This window comes from Galleria mellonella, unplaced genomic scaffold, assembly GCF_026898425.1.
Source record: "Galleria mellonella isolate WM207_F2 unplaced genomic scaffold, CSIRO_AGI_GalMel_v1 utg19, whole genome shotgun sequence".
In the NCBI taxonomy this organism is placed as follows: domain Eukaryota; kingdom Metazoa; phylum Arthropoda; class Insecta; order Lepidoptera; family Pyralidae; genus Galleria; species Galleria mellonella.
Window position 1 is genome coordinate 3,542,769 of NW_026442028.1, and position 18,137 is coordinate 3,560,905.

Consider the following 18,137-nt stretch of genomic DNA (forward strand, 5'->3'; position numbering starts at 1 on the left):
TTAAAAAAGTCTATCGACATGTTAATTAGTATATAAAATACAATCTCTACTTCGTCTGGATCTAAATGGTGCTGTATGATATAACTGATTATTTTTTATTTTAAACAATTCGCGCGTGAACGGATAAGCCACGATGATATACTTTATCTAAGCTGCGATATGTATCTATTCTATGTCTTTGTATACATTGTTACCTTGTAAAATAAATTCATATGTATATTAAGAGGTCATCGACATTATCTGTGTAATAAAATCCTTTGTGATAAAATTTAATTGTTTATTATAGGGTTTATAGATAGGTATTTTACTAATCAGCAATAATAACACCTATTTAAGTACATACATAGATATTAAAATATCTAAGATATGTAGGTAAATTTTATGTGAGTTGTCATAGCAATTTAATATAAAGATAGGTAGTTTTCCATCTAAGTTTTATAGATCTATCTATCTAATTTTTGTTCGATTATCAAAAGGAAGTTTTTACAAAACATTTTGCTATCAATAAACAAGATTTAAAAATAATCATCAAGGATCCGTGTTGTTTACTCCTAGAACGACTCTCTTAGACCTTGGCGCCCCTTTTATTTTTAAATGAAAGATAATGGAGTGGTTACCCTGCCTACACTATCGATACATGCAGATGGAGCACCAGTGAAGGTAGATGAGAATGGAAGCAGGTTATTTAGCCCATCGTAACCAATTCAACAATACGAGTAATTAACCATGATGGTTACCAAGAGGAACCGCATAAAAGTTGACCTGATAGATTATATTGCTAGCAATGAGGTTGCTAGTCCCATTACTAACAATCCCTTTTCCCCTCAGACGCCCCTCTTGGACCTCGGCGTCCCCTTTGGTTCTACATGTCCCTGGGTGTTGCCCCCATTACGTCCGTCCAATACTCAATACTGACCGCAGGGGGAAGGGATTGTTAGTAATGAAAAAGTTAGTAATTTCCATTGCTAGCAATACAGATCTGTCAGATCGAGCTCCACGCGTGGGCTAAAAAAAGTATAGACCGCAAGCTGCAAATATCGTCTTACTTTCGTGAGGAAAAAAGCGTAGATACAGCGTTGAAATTTAAAGGTACATTTTTACCTTTTAGAATAAAAACGTAAAATTGAAGTAAATATTAAAGTAGGTAACTAACTACATCAATTTGCATAAAGGAAGAATAATTTTCTGCTCAGCTTGTTTGTCACGTGGAATTAATATCATAGATCATACAGATTGCGTGTAATTTATATAACACGATCAAGAGAAGTATATATTTATGAACGTAGTTTTAAATATATGTTAGGTGCAATACGCAGCGATCGGTTAATAGAATTGAGAGTCAAGAGCGCGAAACATTATCCATTGTGCCAATGTCAAGTACGTACAATGTCCACGTGTCTGCGTTGCTCATTATATTAGATTTTATAATTAACAAATAGGAGGAATGGAATGATTGGTGATGTCCACTTCAATCAATCAGTAGCATTTTTAACAAATTATATATTTAAGGTCTTCTTCTGCCTCGCCTTTTCCCCTTAATTGGGGGTCAACTTTCCTAATCATATGGCGATTTTCGTTCCTGTCACATGTATCCTTCAGAAAATTATTTCAAGTGGCAATGCACACTTGACCTTAGCGCCGATTTGCGTTACTTTATTTTGTTGTTGCTTCTGAGGGATAATAATTGACATTCCATCATTTCTCACACACCATAATATTTCTCATCTATATTAGACAAAACAGCATTCTATATAAAATACAAAATTTAATTTATAACTGAATACAGTTTAATAATATAGGTGACAACCTATGTTTATGCAAATAAATTACTGATTAATAGAGTAAAATATAGCTTTCTCATACATAAATACGTGAATTATAAAGTCTTACATAATTAATGTTCGGATATGTGTCGGCCATATACGTAACTGTAAATTATGTAGATATATACACACATCCTACCTAGTCGGTAGTCCTACTCGTATTATAAATGTGGAATTTTATAAAGATGTTTGGATGTTTTTATATCTCTTACTTAATTACGCTTAAATACCTGAACGGGCATGAATGAAATTTGTTACACGAGTAAGTTATTTTTACCACCAAAATTTTTATATGCATGTGAGCCAATCAAGAAGCAATTAGTTATAAATAAAATATCCAACCTATTTTTGAAAACCTATCAAACGCCTTGTTGTCTATAATAGGCAATTCGAAGAGCTGAATCTTATTATTTTATCAAATAATAATCAGGCGCCAAAATTAAAATAACAGTAAAAAGAAAATATTTTCTTTTATGATAACCAACATTCATAATATATTGTACAGTTATCAAAACTGATAAGTTATCGCTTTGTTTTAGTCTTTTATCTATTTTATTTGCACTTACAGATAAAAAATAGAACGAACTATACAAGGTCGTAGAAAGAGTATTATTTTTAATCTCGTTTTGACAATTTTTGAAAATGACATAATGACATTGACATTTGGATTTTGTCTTTCTCACGTCATTATTTTGTTTTATTTGTGACGTGTTGTTATTGTTATTATCATATTTTGTTTAGTTTTAAATTAAATAAAATTATGTAGTTTTTATTTTCGATTATAAGGCTATATTTATTTAAAAGCATATATTGCTATATTATTGGTTGACAGCTATTTGTGTTTTACATTAGTGTTGTTTATTTTTACAACTGCAATTGTGAATTGTTGAGTTTTTTGTCGTGTTTCAAATCTACAATGAGGAGCTCAATATTTAGGCGAAATCGCTCTGGGAGTAATCCAGAGCGCGAGCCCTTACTTTCTACACCCGGACCTAGTAGAGAAATCCAAAATGAGGTATTTATAACTTCTAGTAGGTAAATAATAAAAACAAAATGATCTCTAAAAGAAATTGTTACAATATGTTTAGAAGGGTTTCATTAAGTAAGAAGAAAATAATGCCGAAATAAACTATATTTTTCCTAATATATATTATGATGAAAGGAAAAATATTTTGAACTATCTTTTTACCTGCTACTTCTCGTATGCTTGACTTTCAAAAGTAGGAAAACCAATTAAGTAGATCTAGATGGTATGTCATGGTACATACACAAGTTTTTAAGTTAAATTTTTATAAATACTATTGTGTAACCATATTCAATTTGATACAGTAGTTTTTGCATGACAAATGAATGAATTTTAGTTATGATATATAAAGATCATAAGACAGAAAAAAAAAAATTGTTTTGGTTTTTATTACTACTACTGGAACCCTACTCATAAATTTTTCTTAAATATCTCTTATTCATTAACATTGTCCAGTTACAATGTTATTACATAAGTGAGGTATATAAATTAAATAAAACCTCAACAAAAGGACACTGTGTTAAAGCTAGGAATGGGTATTCAATTACTAAGCGAATATTGTAATTAAAATAACAATCATTATAACATCTGATGACTGTTTTATGAATCAGAATTGAATATGTTACTCACTAACCAAGTATTGCTTTGAATTACATTATTATTTAAATAATATATTGAATCCTTTTTCAACCAACTTAAAAAAGAAAGAGGTTCTCTGTTTCTTTGTATTTATATTTTATGTTTATTATCTCATACCTCTGCGAGGATGACTCTCCCCTAGATGGAGTGACAACATCAAATACATTGCAGGGAGTCAATGGATGCGGGTCGCACAAGACAATTCCTTATAGCAGTCTAAGCAGGCGGCCTATGTCCAACAATGGACAGATAATGGTTGAAATAATGATGATGATTATCTGAAAGGATATATTTACAGATTGGTCCCATAGAAATTTTATCCAAACCAGTTCAGTAGATTCATTTTAACATCAAAATAACTGGTTTTGCCACAACTGAAGTAAGTTTTTTTTTATTATTTTAAAGAATGAAAAAGATAATTCCATATATTTTATAGGTGTATTAGATTGTGTGGGTGGGTGTTCTCAGTTATATTTTTAGATTTATATCCATTTTTCTCTGATCCATAAGGCAATATTTTACTATACATAAATATAGTGGAAGTATCTAGTTCTGTCTAAATAATGTAAATTAATCTATTATATTTATTTCCAGCCTGCGGACGGAAACGGCACTATGGCAGAGGTCGGTGTCTCCCAGACGGAGCTAGTGGGGTCGAGAGGTGATTCTGGACGGAAATTGCCACAATACATTGCAGCTCTTTCAGGTAGGTCTTTTTGCAGCTCTTTCAGGTAGGTCTTTTTGCAGTTAGTTTGTCCAGGGTTTATTTTTTATTTAGTTTATTTTTTAAACATATGATTTATCTATCTTTGTTTTAAAATTTTCAAGATATTTGCAGTAATAATTACATGCAAGTTATACATATTGATTCAATAATTATATATCTAACTAAGAAATAATTATTTATGTGAAAACAAGTCAACATTATGTAGTAATTAAGTCTTGAATACATGTACACACTATACAAAGGATAATTACGATCATAAATGTGGAAGTACTTACAATTCTTATTACATTCGTCATCTACATACTGGCATCATGATACCTTATTTTATAACACTATTGTACTGTTGTATTAAAATACTGTGTCTTATACATATCTGCCAAATTACATTCTACTTTAATGTTCATTCATCCAAAAGGAGAATCTGATATTTCAGAAGAATTCATATTTACAATTTATCCACTTGACAGTTTTCTATGAAAACTCACTCATCTGTTAAATATGTTTATTTAAACAATAATAATTTGTCATTATTTCGATTCCAGCTACGCTTGGAGCACTCGCGGCCGGTTCTATGCTCGGATGGTCTTCGCCAGTCGTCTACAAAATTGTTCAGCCTAACAGCACCGATTACAACTTCCCAGTCACCGAAGCACAAGGCGATTGGGTCTCATCGCTCATCAACCTCGGAGCTGCTGCAGTTTGTTTCCCCATCGGTCTAATTATGGACGCTATAGGCCGAAAGAAAACTATGTTGTTTCTCGTGGTGCCTTTCACGTTAGGCTGGCTCCTGATTACCTTCGCAACGAACGTCGGCATGCTAATGGTCGGCAGGTTTATAACGGGCGTCGCCGGAGGAGCCTTCTGCGTCACAGCACCAGCCTACACCAGCGAGATAGCCCAAGACTCGATACGAGGCACCTTAGGCAGCTATTTCCAACTGATGATTACGATTGGTATTCTATTCGCTTACGCTGTCGGAAGTTACACTTCGGTGCTCGCGTTCAACATTCTATGTACAATAATACCTATTATATTTGGTATTATATTCTTCTTTATGCCGGAAAGTCCGAACTACTTGGTTGTAAAGGGACAAAACGACGCAGCCAGGGAAGCACTGATCAAGTTACGAGGAAGTGGATACGATGTCGACACTGAATTGAATGGGTTGAAACTGAAAGCCGAAGAATCGCGAAACAACCAGGTCTCCTTCAGGTCCGCTATCACAAAGAAGTCTGCTCTAAAAGCAATCTTTATTTGCTATGCTCTAATGTTGTTCCAACAACTGTCGGGTATTAATGCAGTCATCTTTAATTCTTCGGCGATCTTCGCGTCGGCCGGCGCATCTATATCAAGCGCAATATCTTCAATAATCATAGGTGTCATACAAGTAGTGGCCACGTTCATTTCTAGCTTGGTCGTCGATAAACTGGGCAGGCGGATTCTGCTTCTGTTGTCTGCCTTAGTTATGTGCTTATGCTCGACTGCTTTGGGCGTCTTCTTCTTCCTACAAGACCAACACGGTGCGGATTCTTCGATCGTTCAATCGATGTCGTGGTTGCCGCTTCTGTCTCTGTCGCTGTTCATCATCGCGTTTTCACTCGGCTTCGGGCCCATACCCTGGATGATGGCGGGAGATCTGTGCATGATAGATATAAAGGCGTTCGTCGGCTCCACTGCTGGTACTCTGAACTGGCTCCTCAGTTTCACGGTAACGAGCACATTTAACTCATTGAACTTCGCTATCGGTTCAGGTCAAGTGTTCTGGCTCTTCGCGGGCATTATGGTGATTGGATTTATTTTCATATTCTTCATAGTCCCAGAGACAAAGGGAAAGAGCATAGCCGAGATCCAATTAATGCTAGGAGAAGAGCCCCAACAAAGAAATGTCGAGATCAATAAGAAATAAACAATGACAACAGACTGACGAATTTACATAGTATTTTTGTACTAAGACTTACCTGTGTCGATTAGATTCTTTGGTGTCATAAACGTATGCACGTCGTAAGCAATATATCGATTGATTTGTACAAATACCAAAGAATTTTCGATATACGTTATTACTAAGAGAAACTTGTGACGTTGTAGGGTTAAATGTATTTATTTAATAATAATATAATCGTTGTTAATTTATTGGTGTCAGAGTGACCAGGAAGTGCAGGCAGCTCATTTTGGAATTAAGTTCTAAGTTTAAAAGTTAAAGCTTTATTTAAAATTCGAATTTTAATTGTCAATGGTATTATTGAAGTAAGAAATTCATATCATCAGACTATTTTATAATTATTAAAACTATATGACATTAGTGTCGGTCCAATTCTAAAATGTCATTATCCGAAATTAACCCATAAAATTTGTGAATACGATGATGACATTGTAGGATTGAACTAAATGTGTATATTGTTTTAGTGTGAAAGATTGCCGGTACCGAGAGGGAGCTTGACTGACCTATCATGTTCAGGTAGATTTTTTACTCTAAGAGTCAAGTTATCCCAGGAATGCATTATAAAAGTGAACGCAGTGAGAGATTTATTTTAAGAATAAAGTCCTTTAGCTCTTGACACTTTCTATCTACTCCGTAAAGGAGCTAGCGTGACGATAATTCTAGTGTTCTTCTCTAAAATGCCATAAATTTTTTATATACAATTGGGAATTGAAATTGTAATTTTTATATTTTTAACAGCTGATCATATGGCATATATGTGAAGATATATATATATATATATATATATATATATATATATATATATATATATATAGTAGTATATACACACACACACACATATATATATATATATATATATATATATATATATATATATATACATATATATATACACATATATATATATATATATATATATATATATATATATATATATATACATATATATATATAATATCCAGAAAAATTGTATTCCTCCACTTTTAAGACCAGAATGATTATAGAGGTTTATTTATTTGTATATTTAAAAGATTAACTGTCATAAAATGTTTTTGTGACAATAGATAATGCAACTGTAAAATAACTAATTCATATTTATTCTGTTATGTAACAGAAAAACTTTGAGTAATCACTAATCGATAAAAGTGAGGAATGAACTAATGTATGATTAGGTATAATAAATGTTTAATGAATTTATGTATTCTCGGGATAAGCTACAATCTAATGACTTTTATATGAGCATTAAAAATTAATTTTAAATTATTGTATATGATATTGTAAGTATTTGTTATAGTGGTTCAATATTTATAATTTTGCTTACTTTTTCTAAGGGTAAACGTTATGTCATCTAGTATTTGGCAACCGTAACACTTTTTCATATGTAAATATTGTTGTGTTATTGGTAGTAATTAAATTTTATTAGCAATTTAAACCTGCCGAAATTGATGTGTCAGATACCTACATATAAAATGTACTAGCATTGTACCTATATTTAAGTCGCATAGAGCAAAGTACAAGGCATGATCATCCTTTGGATGCGTGTCATATCACACATGACACCTTTCATTGGGCGACACAGTATACATTGCCATCTTCGTTGTACTATTGCCTAATGTTATAGTTACTGTTATATTTTCCATAGGGCCTGGTCCCTTATAAAAGGTCTACAAGTGCACTCTGACATGCCTTTGCAAAGCTCCGCTCGAATTCCGCTCACCCGTCCTCCGCTTTTTACCTTGGCATTGTCTTCAGATTTTCAGAAATAAAAAAAAAATGCACAATTTTACCGTATTTTTATGCTCTATGTGATAAATTTAAGTAACTTGCCAATTCAGTTGCCACTTGCCATAATGTTAGGCCAGTAACTTTTTTATTTTCCTTCGTGTTTTATATGTCTAATTACATAAGCACTTATATACATGGTGAAATTAAGATCGTTTGCATGCTTTTAAAGGAGTGTTCTAGCAGTTAGACAGAAGATTGTTCCCGAAAAAACTAAAAAAAAATTAGAAGACGCCATATCAACACGTTGCATACAGCTATAAAGGTATTATTGAAACTGTATTTTTTTTTGTTGTTTGTTCTCTATGGTTTTTTAATGTTTTCTTTTATGGTAGAACACTCCTTTAGAATTATGCTTACTTCTGATTTTATTCTATACAATTGTAAATATTTTTAATGTTCCTTAAGTAACTATGTTCCGATTTAACTATATAGTGATGACGGATGACAATCATAATGTGAGTTTAGTTAATGAGTTAATAAGAATAAGTCACCATAAATAGTAAATATAAGTGACCAATCAAATTTGGCATCCCCACATTTATATAAGTCGATTGCTTGGGCACCTCTGTCCCATTCGTGTTTTTACCGTAAAGCAATTGTGTTTGCATGGCCGTGTTTCGGTTTGAAGGATGGGATATGGCGTGAATTTACAAGGTACAGAGGAATAGCACCTGAGTCCTTAGGAATGGCTACGCATGGGGGGTATCATGGGCGTAACAGTATACTCTGTTATGTCCATGGTACTGCTCATGTCTATAGGCGACGGTTACCACTTTCCATCAGGTGGGCCGTCAGCTTGTTTGCCATTCTAAGTTGTATAAAAAAAAACTAAATTCAAAAAGGGAACAGAATAAAACAGGGTATCTTACTAATTGCCACTAAATGATGTCTGTGCATGGGTAAAATATTTAAGAAAAATTAATATGAGAGTTTATAAGACCAATAGAAGTCGAAATAATAATTTTTAGAAATTTTCTCTCTGTCTTTTTATTACGGCGTCACGCAGTAACTACTGCATCAAATTGCGATGTGATTTTCATTTGTATTTCTGAAATTCTTAACTTATAATTTGATACATGTTTCATTTTATTACGTCATCTAAAAGTGTTCTATTTTAGATATATAAATAGATATATAGATTCATTATCATAGATATATATATATATATATATATATATATATATATATATATATATATATATATATATATAGCGTAATTAATCCTTCTTTGCATATTGGTGGAAATTTTCACCATAACACTGAGTGATAAATTTTGTGAATGCATATATATATATATATATATATATATATATATATATATATATATGTATATATACATATATATATATATATATATGTATGTATATATACATACATATATATATATATATATATATATATATATATATATATATATATATATATATATATATATTAAGTTGATCGTGTCTGGATACCTTTTTAATATTCATTGCAGAAAAAAAAACATAGCTGTCTTAACCATTTTTCTTTTAATTTTGAACATGAATTATATCACCGTGATTTATTTCACCAATAAAAAATATCATGCAAAGAAGGGTTAAGATCCCGGGTTTTTTATAGAAAGAACATTTGGGGTCGTGTTAGAAAGAAATGAACTCTGAAAGTTAGTTCCCGGTTGGGTGTTCTGTATTTGTTGTATCAGCCATTAATTGTCTACTGCTAAACATAGCCTACCCCATAAGAGGGGTTTTGCTAGTAGTTGCCACGTTTGGCGAGCGGGTTGGCAACCGCAATTTGAGTTTTGGTGACGTTTTAAAAGGAACACTGCTGCCCATCCCTCCACCATAAGCTCCCTTAATCGCCTCTTACAACAGCCACGAGAAAGGAAGGGGTGGCCTATTCTATGCCGGTACCTGCTGATGTTCTATATTTCTCATATCACAAGATGTCTCAATGTGAACATCAGGAAAATGGTATCATTGTGTGCCAAAAATAAGAGATACCATATCGTGGCAACACAAGGCTAGTTCTAGATCTATGGAAGATATGGTAAAAACAAATGAATATCCAATAAAAACTTAACATTGTTCCCCCGCTAAAGTTTAATTCTATGCTCTCATTAACTTTAAAATTCTGTTCTTGAAAAACTGTAATATAATAAAGCACGTGTCACTATGTTCGTTTACGCTGATCTCCGAAATTGTTTAATCGAATTTAATGAGATTTGATAAATGTGTATTGCTTGCTACTACTTGAGTGATAGTCCTATGTTTCGTGTATTTATCCCAATAACAAAAATTGGACCCGAACGCTGGCGTTATGGGGCAAAAAGACATTTGTCGGATCAACTGGTATACCTATATGAGTGCGCGTTACAACCCTAGGTTTACTTTACTCATTGGCGTTATAGCATGATAAAAGTCAATCCACCTAGAAATATAGAAACTATATTATAGAAATAAAAAAAATATATTGCATACGGATTTAATGTTTTGTAAACGTATCAATTATGAATATTAAATAAATAATAATAATACCAGGGGAGTATTGTACATAAGTCGTTTGCTTGGGCACCTCTGTCCCATTCAGTCCCACGGCGTCAGCTTATTTACCATTCTAAGTTGCATAAAAAATAACAAGTAAAAAAAAAAAAATAAAAGAAAATCTGAATATACAACGCGCGGAACATAATTATAGATATTTCAGAATATTGTCAAATAAAGTTTTAATGTATAAACAGTAGATCGAAAATTATGTAGAAAGATGGTACTGACTGGACACGAATCATCCGTTTAAACTTACGCGATGAAATCTGTTAAATTTGTACATTTGTTACTATAGATTAATGTTATATTTAATAAATAAATGTAAAATTTTATATCATTTTGTTTTTTTTATTTTGTATCTCATATGAAAGATTCCCTAAGAAGAGTGCCAATGTGGTAATGAATGGAAACTAGATCTCCACGCGGTGCTCTCTGGAAACCATTTTGGTTAATTCCTGGCTTATTTATCAATCACTATAGATAGGAATTGAGACGCACCGCATTTTCGAATTGCAAGTTTTTTTTTTAATGGATGATAATGGAATGGTAACCCCACCCGCGCTATCGATATACACCGGCGGGGCACCAGTGAAGAATGATAGGTGAGGATGAAGTTGGTCAGTTAGCCCATCGTGACAAATTTAATAAGAATTGTTCACGATGGTTTTTCAGGGGGAACCACGTGGAGGGCGACCTAATAAGGTATATTGCTAGCAATGGGGCTGTCAAACTCCATTGCTAACAATCTTTTTCCCCCCGAATTGCAATAGCAGTGAATGGTTTCATATTGTTCTGATAGATACACCGAATTTTTGTTTCATGCGTACAATACAAAATTGTCATTGGCAATGGATTGGATTCATATTAATATTAGATTCGTAAGTGGACCTGCTGATCTGGCTTCATCTTCACCAATCACTGATATCCTTCACTAATACTCTGTTAACGCATACCAATAGCGTAGGCGGTATTACTTTCCATTCATCATCATCATTTCAGGCATTACCCGTCCACTGCTGGACATAAACCTCCCTCATAGATTGCCATAAGGAACGGTCTGGGCCACCTGCATTCACTGACTCCCTACAATGTATTTGAGATCAACACTCTATTTAGTCTGGGAACGTCCTACACTGCATTTTCCCGTACGGGGTCGTCACTCAAGAACATTTCTTTCACATTGGTTGTCGATTTTTCGAGCTACTACTTTCCATTACTATTTATAAAATATTTTCGCCATTGTTACTAGAAAAAATAATTATCTATCCATTATATCTAATGGGGAAAAGTTTAGAACCCAATTAAGGATAAAATATGATTATAATGTATCGACTGACACAACATTCATCAATATCGATGGGACATTTGAATTCGTCAGGACATGATCACGACGAGCCATCTGACCTGCTTTCGTCCTTACCTGTCACCGCCCTGGTGCCCCGCCAGCATATACCGATAGCACATGCGTGCTTAACCTATTTTCATCCGTCAAAAAGCAATGAGGCCGTTAGTTCTCGTAACTAATAACTGCCCCTCTTTCGTCCAAAAACTGCACCATGTCCATCACAAAATACACTAGGACACCCACGTAATCCATAGACTAGAAAACATAAATTTTCAATATAGTTTTGAATTAGGTAAATAATAATTAAAAAGTGAAGTGGGCGATCTATTATTGCATTGTGGTTACATTGAACTCAAATATTCCAATGCCAAATGTATCGTATTACTGCACGTGGTGCATTATGATACGTTGGCCTTATGTTTGATATCAAATATTGACACCAATATCATGTCACGTTAGGTACGTTAATCTACCGTATGTTGAGTGTATAAAAAATTACACAGTACAGAGGAATAACACCTGAGTCCTCAGGAATGGCAACGCATGGGGGGTATCATGGACGAAACAGTATACTCTGTTGTGTCCATGGTACTGCTCATGTCTATAGGCGACGGTTACCACTTTCCATTAGGTGGGCCGTCACTTTGTTTCCCATTCTAAGTCCCATAAAAAAATCAGTAACGGCAGCTGTAATTGTTAAAAAATTTAAATGGGACCATCAAGGCCTACCACAAACGGAAGGGGGAAAGGGATTGTCCGTAATGGGATTTAACTACCTCATTGTTAACAATACACCCTGTCAGGTCGACTTCCAGTTGTCCCACCTGGAAACCATAGTGCTGAATTACATATGTATTTATCACTACGGGCTAATTGACCTGCCTTTTCATCGTCACCTGGCATATCTCACTGATGCCCCGTCAGAATATATCACAGCGCAGGCGGGGTTACCATTTCGTCACCATCCTTTTAAAAAAACCACTCGTTTTTCTACCGTGAAGCAGTTGTCTTTCCATATCTGTGTTCCAGTTTCTTTTTTTGGTGCATGAAAACGGAATGGTAACCCCGCCTGCGTTTCTAGGTTTCTAGGGGAAACGCGTGGAGGTCGACCTGATAAGGCGTATTGCTAGCAATGGGGTTTATCAAATCTTCATTACTAACAATCTCTTTCCCCCCAAGATGAGTGGTTAAGGGCACCCAGACTGCTTGCTGTACAGTCTTCCTCTGGCAACAATTGTATGTAATGGTAATTTATTACGAAACAAAACAAATAACAATATAAAAATAAATTTATTGTATGTTGTACAGGATATTGCACCTTGCTTTCAAGACAAGTATTAACTTTACATCGCTCGTTTTATACATATAGGGTGGCATACGGTTAGCCTGATAGCACAGTATAAGGAGAAACTTAACTGACATGTAATCTTTAAGACATGCCAAAGGCGTTGAATCACTGGTGTTTACACTGAATTGCTAGTAATAAGGGCCACCATAGCCTAAAATTATAATACTATAGTAAAATATATAGCTTGTCTATGATACCAGGACACGTCCGTCCAACTTATTTCAATGTGTGCGCCCATATACAAACGTGGTGCTCTATTTGTGTTTGTGAGGAAACGTCTTCAGTGGCGGTCCGACCAGAGAGTATTGTATTTTTTAGTCGAAACCTTATAAATAATTGTACACACATATTTTAGTCTAGATTTTGGAGAGGCGTGCCATGTTATCGTAGACAATCTATACACAGTATTTTTTTTTTATAATTTGTGGAATAAATCACATAGAATATTACATTTTTTTAACTGTTTGAAATATTGTTTTATAAATACAATTAGATGTTAATTAAAATGTCTAACATGCTTATTTTTAAATAAGAAACTTGGTTATTGCGGAAATTCATTATTACGAGGAAGTAGGTACATCTAATGTAATCTAGAGTTGCCAATCGTAGATGCCTTCTAGTTTTATAATAAATACTACATATATTTCAATAAAGTACTGTACTGACGTAAAACTTTATAGAATACACACTAAAATACTATTTTTGCATCTAAAATCTATTTGTAAATAATATTTTTAATTACCTGAGCAAGGAAGATAAGTACAAATTATTTTAGCACTTTATCTGCTTTTAATTAGAATAAAGAAATTTCATATCCACCATTGTCATAAAAATTACATTTTTTTTTAAATAAGACTAAATATATTAAAAAAAAAATAGCAACTCTAGATATTAAAGAAATAGGCGAAACTATGAGATTGATAAAATCTGTACAGGTTTAAAATATGTAAACACAATAACTTATAATCAAATTAAATTGAAACTAGATTTACAAATGAATAAGTACCTATGTACAACAATTTACCTTATATACACATTACTTCAAATATCTAAATGAACAATCTTTGAAATTCCAACTCTATATTTACAATATATATATATATATATATATATATATATACAAGCTAATTTCTTTCACAACATTTACAGTTACAATGTTATATCACAAATGAATACACAAATCTATTTATTGTACAGAAATCTAATCTACATCTACACTAATATTGTAAAGAGGAAACATTTGTATTTTTGTGTGTATGTATGTTTGTAATGAGTAAACTCAAAAACTACATTGCCGATTTCAAAAATGTTTTCACCATTAGAAAGCTACATTCACCCTGAGTAACATAGGCTATATTTATTGCTAGAAAAGATTAGGGATCCTTATTAAAATTTTAGTAACGTAACTCAAGGTGTAAAAAAATACTATAAAATATCTTTAGTCGCGTGCGCTGCGGAAACTATTGCTGATAGAACAAAAGTATGTCTACAATATTGAAGAAAATATCAATAACTACAAAAAAACTTCGCGATACTATATGTCCAACTATTATCGTTATGTCACAATAGCCACTTTTTAAATTGTTGTAAAAATGTCCACCCCTGCGACACCCGGGACGGGCCGATAATTATAAAAAAAAAAAAACGATAGGTACATGGACTAAAAGAGCAATAAGGTGTTAAAGTAAGGCGATATATTGTGATAACATTGAACAGATTTTTCTTAATAATTATTACAGCAAATAATCTATTTCTTATAGTTGGAATATTTGTTAAACATCTCAGTATAGTATCTGATACAAACAGTGCATAAAAAAATAACAATAAATAAGAAATAAAACATTGTTTAGTATGACTAGTTTGTCTATTTCAAATACCTAATTTCAAATAATATTGTTTATTTATGCCAGATACAAAAAAGCCAGGTTAGATCAACATAGACAAATTTTAATATTACATATTTTTTTTATATATACATATACAAATAAATATGTAATACGCATATGCACTGAACTATTTATCAACAATGATAACAATAACCAACCCAAATAACATTATAAAGACAAACTTCATACAATTATGCAGAGGTAAACACTTTATAGATAAGAGCAATTAATTTTATCATTTGTGGACAACAGTAGCATCTATATTTCTATTAAAAAAAAACTAATAGGTAATGTAGAGCTCACACCAAATTCTGAGTAGATGTTCCACCTCCTATTTTAGAGTAGGCACTGCGGTAAAAATTGCAACAGAACAAAGAGTTCATAACCGCATTCAACGATGACGAACTCTGGGTTCTGTAGAGGCCAGAGGACACCTCCTCAACACTGGTTTCACCGATGAATTGCTGTAAATCACTTTTAGGGAATCCATCAATATAATACTGCTTAATTGTATCATAAGCATCCATAATAACTGATATAAACAAACTGAGGACAACATAAATGTACAAGCTTATAAATGAGTATAAATATACACGACTGAACCACCAGAGCATTGGTGATTTTTTTGACATTATAGAGAATGTTGCAAACATATCGTCGCCGTTTATGAGAGAGAACAAACATTCGGAGGTGGTGGCAAGAGATCTGAACTTCATATGATAAGGACCTAATATAAGCCAGCCACAAAACGTGAACCCAGCATATAACAATAGAGCACAAATCAAAAAACGGAATATTTTAGGAGCTGCTTTTTTCAATGTGAGTATGACAACATTGTACGTTTTGAAGAAACCCAAGTATCTCAAAACACCAAACCAGACTAGAAGGTTGCCAGTTCCTAAGAATAGGGAGCAAACATTCCATTGATCATTTGTGAATTGGTTCCTTTCAATCTGTTCCTTAATGGCCGATCCCATTATGATCAACATGTCGTTGATTATGATCATAATGTACCATACATTGAGGAACTCTAGCCGACCATCCAAACTTAGTTCTTTGTTGTAGGTGTGACTGAAGAACTGGACTGTTAGCTCTTTCAGTAACTGAGCTCTGTATATAGCTCTGCTGCATAGAATGAATGATGCAGCACATATCATTATCACGAGTATGTTGAGTATACTTCTCAGAACTTGATCAATTTTGTTATCTGTGACATAATCTGTGTCACCTTTACAGATCACCTTGTACGGATCAGCTTCCAGAACCAGCGACATTTGACCATCATGGTCCTCATTGTCAAACACTATCTGGACTTCGAACCTGTAGCAATCGGGAGGTGTTATCGGACCTGCTGCCCTAAAATTTATAGTGTTTATAGAAAATATAAGTTTTGCTCTAACTAAAGCTGCAAAATTAATATTGATACCTGAATTTGATAGGAATGACTGGGATGAAAATGTTTCATTACCATTACTGGTGAAATTGACACATGTCTCCACAATTTCAGAATTGAACACATAGCTCTCGTTGAAACCATTAATTATACCTTCTTTGTAGTTGTATTGACAGAAAACAGGGTCTACTTTCATATTTTTTTCATTGTTGTATGAATAAGCACCTATTGCATTACTCAAATTAGAATATCCAGCCATAGCATAGTCCAAGGTATTGTAGAATTCATCTTGTTTGTAAATAGCTAAAGGACCTGCGCCGGGAGGATAGGCATTAATCTCTCGCGTCGAGTCCCAACCGAGTAGAAATAGGTGAGAAAAACTGATCCGATTATCCCATGTGTAATTAACATGATTGTACCTGTTGTGGGCGAATAAACATAGTTGGAATGTAACTAACACTATTTTGATTACTTGTACGACAAATTTATAAGGGAATTTTCGTTTAGCCTTCCACTTCTCGATCGGGTTCATGAAGAAAAACTGTAGTTTCCTTCGCATTTTCTCTTCCATGTGACTCAGCGCAGCGATAGAAGCGTTCGATGAGGAAAAACCTTGATTGTCGCTTTCATGGTTGAGTCCTTCCGCCCTTTGTTCCGTTTCCACTGAACGTGTGTCTGGAGACGTTATGTTCTCCATAACTAGATTCTCCGAATTCAGTTCGATTGTACAAAATAACCTGGTGATACATAAATGAAATTACTGTCACTTTATTTGTTCGGCGTTGAGAACAAATTAAATATGTGTTATGTACGTAATCTTCGTAATAGTAAATAGATACCGTAAATATTTAACACCCCAGTAGTTTAATGGTGATCCACAAAAGCGCATTTATAAATCAAATGGCATCATGTACACTAAATCAATTAATAATCAAATAGGAACTATATATATGTGTCGGTTTGTATAACAAAACATTTTTAATAAATTCCAATGAAAAGGACTTTTTTTGTCATAACAACTATCAATGATAAGGTAAAATGAAAAAAGAAACAAATAATGACATAAACATAATTGACAATGACATCTGAAAATGATATAAATTAAATGTCAGTTTATTTAAGACCTCCGTCAGTGGTTAAAAAATAGATACTTAGTATTGTTGCACGTCCAAAGCATTTACTACATTATTTATAGCCAGCAAGCATTAACTTCATATTTTGTTTAATATGAAAAGTAACTATTCTAATTGATACAGGCCCATAGACAGTATAACGTATTAGAGGCTTGCTAAGTACGTTATACTACATTATTACTATTCAGGAAAAAACTCCAAAATTAGTTTCAAGGAGTAGCTTGCTCAAGTTTAACTATATTTTCAAACTTTTCTATTTTATTTCTCTCTAATTGTATGAACGTAATATCTGATTTAGTTTTACGTCTTGGTCGTAAGAGCTGGGACCTAACCTGCGCGGACCTTCTATCCTATAATTGCCGCTAGCCCCGTAAGCCAGGCCCGTGGGGGATACGCAGGCTGAGGCCCAACTGACAAATGCCACCTCGACTATATGGCCAATCCGACGCTACCTATTCATTTTAAAGAAGTACATACATACATACATATCCGTCACACCTGTCTCCAATTAGGGTAGGTAGAAACTATAGAACGTCAAATGCTTCGATTCAAACAAACCTCTTTAGC

At 33.5% G+C, this 18,137-nt stretch overlaps 2 protein-coding genes across 7 annotated transcripts in view; one reads left to right on the forward strand and one right to left on the reverse strand.

The window, feature by feature from the left end:
- Window positions 1-6,917, forward strand: part of LOC113519961 (facilitated trehalose transporter Tret1) — a 67,153-nt gene extending 60,236 nt beyond the window's left edge. For 4 of the 6 annotated variants that reach the window (XM_052894051.1, XM_052894048.1, XM_052894050.1 and 1 more), the window contains exons 2-3: window positions 4,081-4,192; window positions 4,756-6,917. In XM_052894051.1, the coding sequence (XP_052750011.1) occupies window positions 4,081-4,192; window positions 4,756-6,119 (1,476 nt within the window). In that variant the 3' untranslated portion in view covers window positions 6,120-6,917. The other 2 variants (XM_052894049.1, XM_052894054.1) reach the window with 2 other exon arrangements.
- Window positions 6,918-9,433: 2,516 nt separating this feature from the next.
- On the reverse strand, window positions 9,434-17,488 carry LOC113519977 (mucolipin-3-like). Its single transcript, XM_026905236.3, has 2 exons — window positions 17,277-17,488; window positions 9,434-17,174 (listed from the first exon to the last, which is right to left on the reverse strand). Exons 1-2 carry the CDS (start codon window positions 17,324-17,326, stop codon window positions 15,344-15,346), a joined length of 1,881 nt encoding a protein of 626 aa, XP_026761037.1. The 5' UTR covers window positions 17,327-17,488; the 3' UTR covers window positions 9,434-15,343.
- Between the last annotated feature and the right edge of the window lie 649 nt (window positions 17,489-18,137).